General features: G+C 42.3%; 1 protein-coding gene across 1 annotated transcript in view; it reads left to right on the top strand.

Moving 5' to 3' along the window:
- Positions 1-9475: 9475 nt before the first annotated feature.
- LOC125466980 (beta-galactosidase-1-like protein 2) overlaps positions 9476-12220 on the top strand; it is a 71204-nt gene continuing 68459 nt past the window's right edge. Inside the window, exon 1 of the mRNA XM_048562241.2 lies at positions 9476-9650. Within this exon, the coding sequence (XP_048418198.2) occupies positions 9526-9650 (125 nt within the window). The 5' untranslated portion in view covers positions 9476-9525. The remainder of the gene's footprint in view (positions 9651-12220) is intronic.

The raw sequence follows: 12220 nt of genomic DNA, 5'->3' as shown, positions 1-12220 counted from the left end.
TTTCTCAGCTTCCTTTCCCCTTTCCCGTTTCTGAAGAAGGGTCCCGACCCAAAACGTCAACTTACCTTCTCCTCTGCTGCTGTCTGATCTCTTGTGTTCTTCCAGCTCCATACTGTGCTATCTCTGACTCCAGTATCGGCAGTTCTTACTATCTCTGAGTGAGTTATAACCCCACTGCGAAACCTTTTCTATAGATGCCTACCTTGAAGAAGTTATCCTCCTCCCTCTGGAAAGACCTCAGTGGGCCAATCCCCACCTCTGCCTACCTGCACTCACCTATCACCATCCCACCTACCTTCCCCAGCCCCACCCCTCCTCTCTCTATTTATTTCTCAGCTCCCTTCACCCTCATCCATTTCTGAAGAAGAATCCCAACCTGAAACATCAACTTTCCTGCTCCTCGGATGCTGCCTGGCCTGTGGTGTTCCTCCAACTCCACACTGTGTTATCACTGACCAATAATAGTTGATTCTAAAAGAGAAAGAAAGATGAAGTATGCAATCATAGAATCCCTACAGTGTGGAACCAGGCCATTCAGCCCATTGAGTCCAAGCTAACCCCCAAAAAGCATTCCACTCAGGCCCATCTCCCTACCCAATCCACATTATCCTGCATTTCACCTAATCCACTTAGCCTGCACATCATTGGACTGTGGGAGGAAACTAGGGAACCCAGAGGAAACCCATGCAGATATGGGGTGAATATGCACACTCTACACAGATAGTCAGCTGAGGGTGGAATCAAACCCAGGTTCTGAGCACTGAGCCACTGTGCTGCATTATGTTCAAGATGATTTTCAGTCGTGTTATGGCACATGTACATGGGTGACACCAAACACGGGCAGTTGTTTCTGTGATCCTTGCAGACGTTGTCCAATTAGGACTCTTCAAAAAGAACTCTTTCAGATCCTTTTCTGGAGACCAGATAGATCAAGATTTTAGTTTTCATATCACACTCACCACAAGGTTTTTTTAAGAAGATTCAAACACTGAGTTGCACAGCTTCTTTCTCACAATAGGCTGTGACCTCAATGACATCCAAAAAACAACTCCAAATGAAAGTCAAACAGCCGTAAGCCCAGACAGAAACAAAAAAAAAATGAACTCAGTCATGTGATTTCCCTGAGCAAGTCCAAGCAATGAGCTTAAGTCATGAGATTTTCAGGATGTATTTTTTTTTAAATGCACCACTCACCAGTCATCTTTTAACAAAAATACTCAAAAAAAAACTGAAGGATCTCCTAAATCTATTTCTGTGATGGGATGCATGCCATTTGCAACATGAGTGATTTGTTGCCTTCACACTGTTAGATTTTGGTTTCAGAGAGAATGAATTTTAACTGAGATGAAACACCTGAAAAACACAACTGAAGATGCATGATAGGAAGGGACTTACAATATCAAAATTGCAATAGAAAAACTGAGCATAAAAAATATAAAAAGCTTAAAATAACAAATTTACCACACCCTGAGCTTCAGAGAATGCAATGCTTTGCCATTTTTGCAACTTTGCCTTGTTGAAGAATTTAAGGTCTGCCAGCCTTACGTAATAGGCCACTTGCCATACATAGTGGTCACAGTGACCTGGCAAATACTAGCAACATTGCCTTTGGTCTCCAACTGCTTGCAGCAGCCAAGAAACTCATGCTTGCTGTTCATTTCAGGGCCACAATGCGAGTTTATACCAGAGTGGCAAGTATTTCCAGATTTCGGAATCTTCCCTATTCCAATATTAGATATCACAATGTAAGATAACTGTTACCATAGCATGAACCTTATAATATTTTGGCAAAGTATCATTATTGTCTTGGTTTCTCTCTGAGATCTCATTGACTAACTGCATTCTCCTCTGGTGCCTCTTTCATCCAGTGCTAGCCCAATTCTCCCATCCATCATAGCTGGAAATACTTGCCACTCTGGTATAAACTCGCATTGTCAGTGCTGGGGCCATATAAAAGAAGCTGCTGTTTACCTAATCAAGGGCTGGAAGTCCATAGCTGCCCGGAATGTTTACAGACAATCATCCTGGGCATGACTGAGAAGAGGAAATTGGTGCCACTTCACCTAGAGGTTCTAGTGGATAGCGTACAGGTAAGGGCTTTTCTCTCTTCAGAGGACCATCAGAGGAAACCATTTCATCACACACAGCCAGCCTGGTCCTAGTTCACCACCTGGGATAGTGTGATCCCTACTCTTTGGAGAAATGCACAGCAGTGCTGCCAGAAAGTCAACAACCGCTTTGCTCTGCCAAGGTAAGTGCCAGCATCTGCTCTCTGCAACCTCATAGTCCATATCTGTTATGCACCCACCTCCCGGGTCTAGGCCTGAAACGTCAGCTTTTGTGCTCCTGAGATGCTGCTTGGCCTGCTGTGTTCATCCAGCCTCACATTTTATTATCTTGGAATCTCCAGCATCTGCAGTTCCCATTATCTCCCACCAGGGCTCGTGCTTTTACCACTCTCATGGTCGCATGCAACACATTTTATAAGTCTTTCTTTCCAGATCATCCTCTCTCACTATTAATCCTGCACGGCCTCTGCACTGCCTACCAAATGCATTCAGGTCACCTTACTACCATTTCCGCCATCTGCACCAGCACTGTCATCCACTTTCATCTCACTAAGTCCCTTCCTTTCTCTCATCCTGGGAGAAAATAGCTAATAGCAGGGCTGCGAGGGCCAGGACAGATAATGGGGTGCTGGATATTTGTTTCCTGACCATCTATGGGGACAGAATAATAGTGCTGGCCAATAAAGATCAGGAGCAGAGATAGTAGGAACTGCCGATGCTGGAGAATCTGAGATAACACGGTGTGAAGCTAGATGAACACAGCACCGTGTTATCAAAGACCAGGAACACTTATGTGGGAATGCTGAAACTTCAGTGTGTTGGCAACCAAGTAAAAAGCATTGTTCATTGTTCTGCTACTGTCCCATGCTCCCATAGTTCATTTAATATTAACACACCACAACATTTATTTCTGTCACAATCTCTCTTTTGTCTTTTGCAGGCACTACAGGATAGCCGCAGGACACCCTCATCAATTACCTGTAAGTCACTGAGCATGCATAAGACCATAAGATATAAGTCATTCAGACCATTGAATCTGCTTCACTATTCAATCGTAGCTGATGTGTTTCACAACCCCATTCTCCCCGTAACCCTTCAAGTGGTTAAACAAAATAAAGCCCTGACACTCACTTTACAATCAACAAGTAACAAATTATTTATGTAACTCTAACCACGAACAAACTAGTTAAATAATTAGCAAACTGAATAAATCCTTTCTAACTACTAACTATTCCTGAATAAAACAAGATTCTAATGGCACTCTGTTCCAATAAATACAACTCCCACTTATATATAAAATAATTTAAAATGTTAGTCTCTCAAAATTACAGTTAGATTACGTATCTTCCAGAATGCTCTGTGCCTTCATTGGGTGGCACGGTGGCTCAGTGATTAGCACTGCTGTCTCACAGCGTCCGGGTTCAATTCCAGCCTCAGATGGCTATCTATGTGGAGTTTGCAAACTCTCCCCTTGTCTGCGTGGGTTTCCTCCCACAATCCAAAGACGTGCAGGTGAAGTGGGTTGGCTATGCTAAATTGCTCATACTGTCTAGGGTGGGTATACAGGAATATGATAAGAGGTGTGTCTGGGTGGGATGCTCTTCGGAGGGTTGGGGTTGACTTTATGGGCCGAATGGCCTGCTTCCATGCTGTTATGTTTCTATGAATGTTCTGTCAGAAACAAGTTCTCCATCAATTCTTCTGTCAGGAATATTAACTATTTGTGCCGTTAGTACTTTTGATTTTGATGGTGCTTTCTCTAAAACTTAGAGAAAACTGTGAAAGCTAGCAACTCTTTCTTGAAAGCCGACAGCTGTTGACTCTGGTAGATGGCAGTTAACTCTCACCTCTTTGGCCAACTACCCTCTTATACCCTTGATGACATAACAATTTCTTACAATAGGATTAGTCCTACATTGTCAAAACTGTCAAGTTTAAATTTAGTTGGTGTTTGGTATCTAAGTGCCTGATTCAAATTGATCATCAAAATTCAAAATTTGTTCTCTTAGTAACAAAACAAAACTGCTGCTTGGCCTGCTAACTGTACATCCTATTGATGTATATGTTTCAATTCAAGAGTTCTCTGTGTACCTGTAAGTCTTCAAGTTGCTGTTTACAGACATCCATTTTACATCTCTAAGCACAGAAAAAGCACATAATCTTTTAAAGGGACCATGCACTGCTTCCCCTCTATCATTTTACAAACATCAAATTCTAACTTCCTACCTCTCAATTCACAAGCACTCTATCCAACTTTGCTACAACATTAGTGAACTAGATGGGTTTTTCTTTATAATTGACAATGGATTCACACATATCATTAAACTCTTAACTGCAGATTTTTTTTTATTGAACTCATTCCACTATCTGTTCTGGCAGGATTCGAACCCAGGTCTCAGAACATGACCTGGATCTCTGGAGTAACATCTAGCAATAATACCAGTAGGCTACAACGTCCCCATTTGATTGAAGCACATGCAGTGTGATTGTTATACAAGCTGCCGGTTGTTGGTGTGACACTGATCCAGCACATGGTATGTAGGAAGTAGTAGAGTCAGAGAGGTGTACAGCACTGAAACAAGGCCCTTCAGTGTACATCATCCATGCCAATCAGGCTTCCAAAACTGAACTAGTCCCTTTTGCTTGTTGTGGCCCATATCCCTCTAAATCTTTCCTATCCATATACCTGTCTAAATGTCTTTTAATTGTTGTAATTGTACCCACCTCTACCACTTCCTCTGTCAGGTCGTTACATACACATACGGCCCTCTTGTGTGGAAAAAAAATGCTCCTCCTGACCCTTTTAAATCTTTGCCTTCTCACTTGAGCCTATACCCTCTAGTTTTGGACTCCCCTACCCTCGGAAAAAGACCTTGGCTATTCATCATATCTAGGCTCAACATGATTTTATAAACATCTATAAAGTCACCCCACAGCCTCCAACATTCCAGCGGAAACAGAAGTCCTAGCCTATCCAGTCTCTCCTTACAACTCAAACCTTCCAGTCTTGGTAACATCCTTGTACATCTCTTTTGCAGCCAGTAAAAGTAGGAGAGTTTCGTGGTCAGCCAGAACAGTGGTTGCTGTTCTGCAATATACTACTGACATTAAAAGGCTCCACATACTTTGAGCAATCTCAACCCTAATTCTGAGGGACTACCAGACACACTGGAAATAAAAAGCAGAAATTCACTGACAAAAAAGTTGTAATTTGGAAAGACAATTAGAGCAGCATTTCTGCATCCATGAGATTTAGATTTTACTGTCATGTATACTTAAGCAAGGGAATACAGGCGTACAATGACAAGTGTACAAAGTTGCCTTTCTCCAGTGCCATCTTAGTGTACAAAAGACAGGATTAAAAACAGAAGCAGAAATAAAAGAAAATAGCCAAAAGTAAAGGAAACATCCAGATCACTTCCCGCCTCTGTCATGAGTCCTCACTGCCAGATAAACAAAGCCATAAAGGCTATCCCTCAGTCTGCAAACACTCAGTGGCCCTCAGTTCCTGCAAGTCACACACAGCCACAACGTCACTGTCTTTGCCATCAGGCACCTGGGCACAGCATGGCCTGTAGCCACACCCGCTGCAACTGGAACCATGTTGCCATGCTTCGGCGCTTTCTTGCCTCTATCGGTGTTGCCACCATGAGTCTGCTCGAACTGCCGCATACCGACTGGGCTCAAACCAGGCCATGGGCCCACCAGACACACTTCAAATAAAAAGCAGAAACTCACTGTTGGAACACGAAGTTGTAATTTGGAAAGACGATTAGAGCAGCATTTCTATGGGGAGGTGATGGCCTAGTGGTATAATCGCTGGGCTGTTAATCCAGAGACCCAGATAATGTTCTGGGGACCCAGGTTTGAATCGAACCATGGCAGATGGTGGAATTTGAATTCGATAGATATCTGGAATTAAGAGTCCAATGATGACTGTCAATTGTTGGAAAAACCCATCAGGTTCACTAATGTCCATTAGGGAAGGAAAGTGCCATCCTTACCTGGTCTGGCCTACATGTGACTCCAGACCCACAGCAATGCGGTTGACTCTTAACTTCTCTCTGGGCAATTAGGGATGGGCAATAAATGCTGCCTAGCCAGCGACACCCTCATCCCATGAATGAATAAAAAAAATGCCAAAGCAGCCAGTGCCTCGTTCTGGATTAGGTAGCTGCCACTGCCGTCTCCTGGGACTGCCGTTTCAACAAAGGAACCCCCACTCCTGCCACTGCTGCCTCCCTGGGAAGGGGTCCAATGCCATCAGAAATAAAAATAAAGAAAAGAGCAAACGTAAAAGGAAAGGGAAAAAAAGGCCGACAGAAGCAGACAAGCCCAAGGCTCAGGACTCGGGCTTACTCTGCTACTCTGCGCTGCCATCTTGGAGAAATCTTACCCGTCCAGAATAGTTTTAGCTGCACATCAAAGTATAAGTGGTGGTATTACTAGAAAAATATTAGCATGCACTGAAACGTAAAGCTTGCTGTCCCAAACCTTGCCTTATAAGTAGTCAAAGTGAGATAACTTGCATTTAAAATCATCTCATCATGTTCTCCGAACATTTCAAAGAACTTGAAAGCCAATGGGCTACCTCTGAAGTGTTATTATTTGGAAAACCTGACAATTTTGACAGACTACAAACTCAAAAAGGTATGAAATAATTGGACTGACAATTGGAAAAGCTTTAGTATTTGTGACTAAATAAAAAATTGTAATGTTTTTCACCTAGCTGCTTTCCTCCATCTTCATAATTATTCTGTTTCTACCAATGCAATATAATTAACACGATTTGTTTCTGTCGACTAATGGAAAAGAATACAGAATCTCTTATATAAGCATGTAGCTGGAGTAGGCAATTTTGTCTTTCAAGCCCAGCACAATATTTCATCATTTCATGGCTGATCTGATTGTGACCATTTCCAGCTCCTTCTACTCCTGATAATCTTTCACCACCTTGCTTACCAAGAATCTATTCACTCCTCATGAAAAACATTCTTTCTCATAAGAAAGTGGAAGCAGAAAGTTCCAAAAAAATCACTAACCATCTGTCAGAGAAAAAGGTCAGTTCATCATAGTTTTAAGTGGGCTACTTCAGCAGTGACCTCCAATTTTAGATTGTCCAACAAGAGGAAACAGCAACCCTGTCGAAAGCCATCTGGATTCTATATGTTTCAAGTTCCCTTTTACTTGTTTAAATGTCAGCAGATACAAGCCTAGTTTGTCCAACCTTGCTACATAAGATAACCTGTGCATTCCGGGTATTAGTGTGTATTTACATCCTTCCCTAAATAAGGTGACCAATAATAGAATACTCCAGACAAAGTTTAACCAATACCTTGCATAACTGAAGCACAACCTCCTTACTTTTGTGCGGTGACATAAAACGATAGCTTTCCTGACTAATTGCTGTGCCTGCATTCTAGCAATTTCAGATTGATGGAGCATAGCATCCTGATTCCTATGCACTTTCTCAGAATTTAGATAAAATGTTTCTTCTTTATTCTTCCTGTCAATGTGGACAATTTCACATTTTTCAACATTATCCTTCATTCGCTAGATCTTTGCCCACTCAATTCATCTTGGTCTTTTTTGTAGCCACATCTTCACAACCTACTCACGTACGCATGTTTGTGTCATCAGCAAATTTGGCAATAATACCTTTGGTCCTTCCATTCAAATTAGTCATATGAATTGTCAACAATGGAGATCCTGGCATTGATCTCTGTGGCCCATCATTCATTGCATCATGCCAACCTGAAGAAGGCCCATTCATGCTTAATCAGTTTCCTGTTTGCCAGCTAATATGTCAACCCCACATCGTGAGCTTTTATTTTCAACAATAACCTTTGATGTGGTGTGGAAATTTGAGTACAGTATATCCACCAGTTCCCAATCAATTATTGTACTTACTGCTTACCTTATCAACAAAACAATATTTTTTCATGTCCTCCTCAAAATGCAGAGTTCCACCAGAACTATGAACCTGTTGCCAAGCCTTAAACTTGTGAACATGTGCAAAATTCGGTGTGATCTGCATTTATGCTTTTGTATATTTGTCTCTTAAAAGAGCAGTCCTACATGCTCACTGCTAGTTCCCTTCAGACACAGAATATGAAGTCAGGTGAAAACATTGCACTCTCCACATCATGAGAGACCAGTCAAAATGTTGGCACAGCTGAGAACCTCATTGGTCCATCACACTACCTTCTGTCTCATGTTTTATCCTCATTTTTTCCTTCTTGTGGCACCATACCTCCTTTGTCCACTGCATTCTCACTCTTTTACGTGTCCTCCTTGCAGACATCATCTGCGCTTATGCATCTCAATCAGTACCACCCTCAACCTTCTCTACTCCAAAGAAAACAACTCAAGCTTGTCCAACCTCTCTTCATAGCTAAAATGCTCCAACCCCAGGAAATGCCCTGGTGAATTTCCTCTGCACACCCTCCCATTGCAATCACATCCTTCCTATCATGTAGAGACCAGAACTGCACAGAGTAATCCGGTTCTGAAGAAGGGTCACTGGGACTTGAAACCTTAACTCTGCTTTCTCTCCACAGATGCTGCCAGACCAGCTGAGTTTTTCTAGCAATTTCTGTTTTTCTTTCCATGGTAAGCTCCCTACTCTTGGAATCTATACTTCTGCTGATCATGGCAAAAGTCCCTAATGTCTTCCTAAGCACCGTATTAACCTTCCCTCCTCCAACAATGTTACTCTTACCTACCCTCTGAGATGGTTGAGCAATCCAGAGGGGGATTAGGTATCGATAATAAATTGGAAAGGATGAAATAACTCCCTCTATTTTCCTTCACACTCCCCCTCTGCTCATTTGCTCACATTCTCCTATAATCCCCAACCCGCCACTTATTTCTCTCTGGGTCTCATTTTAACCTATGCCCACAAATCCCCAACTATCAAATTTTCTCAGTCCCGCTGCGCCCTCATTATAATTGACGTGATCGATATCCAATCACATAATGCTATCCCCAGCCTCTACCAATGAAGAGGGCGCCTCCGGTGAGGGGCGGACCAATCACACATGGACCAATGGTATAGGCGCAAGGTGTGAGGTGACCCAATGGAGATGGTGGAAAGGAACCGCCAATGGGCTAGGCGCGAGGAGTTAGCTATTCAGAGACGAATAAGGCGCATAGCCAGCCAATGGGAATGGAGAGACGATGGGAATGGAAAACCAATCAAGAAGGAGTTTGGTGCGGCGTGTGGCCAATGAGAGAGGAAGTTGTGGAGATCAATCAGAAAGGGACACTGGAAGCACGCAACCAATGGGAGAGAAGGAAGTCACTGACCAATGGGAGTGGAAGAATCGACGACCAATCGGGCGGGGTTCGGATGATGAGTGTAGCCAGTAGGAAGTGGCGCTAGTGCGCATGCGGGAGGTGGCGGCTTTGGGGTGGGACGGTCGGTGTCGCTGGAGTGTCGGCTTTGTGGGTTGTAATGCTGAAGCTGCTCGCACAGAAGGGATCGAGGTCCATGCAGATCATTGCAGTGCGAAAAGAGCATGTGAGGAGGATTGGCCTCTTGCTCTTGATTATAGTGGCTGTGGTTCTGTATAGACTCAGGTATGGGAGGTTGTCCTGCTGTGGTACACATCTCCGCTCTAACCCCCGCTGATGGCGCATTCGCCCATCTGTTCACCTGCTCCCCTCCCGCACCATTCTCCCCTTTATATTCCAGTTTCTGTTCTGCTCAGCCCTTAACAAGTTTGCAGAAGCAATGATTATTGTGCGTTACTACAAGAATGTGCATACGCCGCAAATTATTTTCTTTACTTCGTTATTCCGTTAATTTCACACAATTTGTCACTGTTATTTGAGCAGGTAAATGAGGCTTTGAAATGAAAATTTCACGTAAGATAAAGTGATCGGTTTTTTTGTGTAGGATCTTTGAGCAATATAAGTAGGTCAGGACATATTCTGTGATTTTCTCCAAGTAATGACTCACATTCACTGCCTCTTGACAACATTGCACTGCACTGAAGATTTACAAACAAACATGTAGGCTAAGTCTTGAGGACTTGATCTTCCGAATTGGAGATTAATGCTACTGGATAACATCAATGATGAACAAAGTTGTGTTTTTATCTGCTGTTCAGACACATCGTAACATCTGTTTTTGGATCTGTATTTCTCCTCTCCAGCTATCAGTGCTGTCTTTGTCTTATTTTGTACACCGTCTGTGTTCCACTCACTACTCCTCTCTCTGTCAGCAGAATGTGAATCAGTTTTTCAGCCTCCTTCAGTTCCGAAGAAGTGGATAATGTTAACTGTTTGTCTCTCCACGGTTGCTGAGTTTCTCCAGCTCTTTTTGTTTTTATTTCAAGCCTCCAGTGGCCAGAGTACTTTGCATTTATTTTATTTATGTTTGTAGAGATTAGTGTTTCCTTTAGCAAATATATTTAATTGAATGCATTACTTGGTCCACTCAATAATGCAGTTTAGTCATGTCTACTCAGCTAGCCCAAATTTTGGAGTGATTGATAAATATTTTGTGTTGACCCTCCTATCCATCTTCGAAAACAGGAAGGAGCACAGAAATGCACTCAATAGGGATAGCAGTGGACAATTTTGCCTTTGGCATTGCTCTGCCATTTGGTTAGACCATGGCTGATCTAAATGTTGACCTAACTCCACTTTCCTGCCTGTTCCCAACTTGAACTCCCTTCTTAGTAAGAATCAATTTGTCTCTGCTGTAAAGATGTTCAATGATCCTATTCCCTGACATAGTCTGAGGAAGAGAGTTCCTCATACTTACTGCTGTCTGAAAGAAAAGATTGCCCCTTATTTCCATCTTAAACAAGAGACCTATTTATATTTATTTTGCCTATTTATAAACTGTGTTTCTCAGTATCAGTCAGTTTCATGGTTGGAAATGACCTTGCAACATTTACATTAAGTTCCCTCAGGATTTGAGTTTCAGTAAGATCACGCTGTATTCTTCTAAATTTCATGGAACCAGGCCTGGAATTTACCCAAAAGGTAATGCTGTGATGGTCAACTGCGTAAAGCTTTTCTGAACTTCTTCCAACAGATCTATATTCACCCTTTAAGTAAGGAGACCAAAACACTCTATCATTCTCAAGATGGAGTCTCACCAATGTCCTGTAGATCAGGAACAAACCAGGCATACTTTTGTGTTCCATTCCTCTTGCAGCAAATCCCAACATTTAATTTAACTCTTTAATCACCTGCTGCACCTAGTTACTAAATTTTGTTTAAATCTATTTTATTTTATTTTATTTAAATAATATGCTGCTTTTTAATTCTTCTTGACAAAGTTCATATTCCTCCCGTTATATTCTTCATCTGCATGGACTTTAGCAAAGCCTTTGACAAGGTTCTGTGCAGTATACTAATTAGTAAAGTTAGATAACATGGGATTCAGAGAGAGTTTGCCAGTTGGATGCAAAATTGGTTTGTCAGTAGGAAACAAAGGTTGGTGGTAGTGGGTTGTGTTTTTTTTGGACTGGAAGCCTGTGACCAGTGGTGTTCCAAAGTGATTGGTGCTGGGCCTGCTTTTGTTTTTTTTTGTTTATATGAACTACTTTGAGAATTTATGGTTAGTAAGCTTGCAGATGACACCAAAATTAGTAGTGTAGTGTAGTGTAGTCAACAGTGAAGAACGTTATCTGAGATTACAGAGGGGTCTTGATCAATTGGGTCACTGGGCTGAGGAGTGGCAAATGGAGTTAGTTTGGATAAATATGAGGTATTGCATTTTGGTAAAGTGAACGCGGGCAGGACTTACACATTTAAATGTAAGGCCCTAGGTAGTGTTGTCGAACACCGAGACGTACCTAGGGGTTCAGTTAAGTGGGATTCAGGAAAGTAGGTCTTTAAAAGTTGCCTTACTGGTTGACAGGGGTGGTTAAAAAGGTGTTTAACATACTTGGCTTCACTGCTGAAACTGAGTATAGCAGTTAGGACATCATGTTGAAGTTGTCCAGGACATTGGTGAGGGCACTGTTGGAATATTGTGTATGATTCTATTTGCCCTGCTACAGGAAGAATACTATTAAATTGAAGAGGGTTCAATAAAAGATTTATCAGGATATTGCTGGAACTGGTGGATTTGAATTATAGGCATAGGCTGGATAGGCATTTTTTTATTGGAGCGTAGGGGGGTTGAGGGG

This window comes from Stegostoma tigrinum, chromosome 32, assembly GCF_030684315.1.
Source record: "Stegostoma tigrinum isolate sSteTig4 chromosome 32, sSteTig4.hap1, whole genome shotgun sequence".
Lineage (NCBI taxonomy): Eukaryota > Metazoa > Chordata > Chondrichthyes > Orectolobiformes > Stegostomatidae > Stegostoma > Stegostoma tigrinum.
Note: the sequence above shows the minus strand (reverse complement) of the source record. Positions and strands in the feature narration are given on the sequence as shown.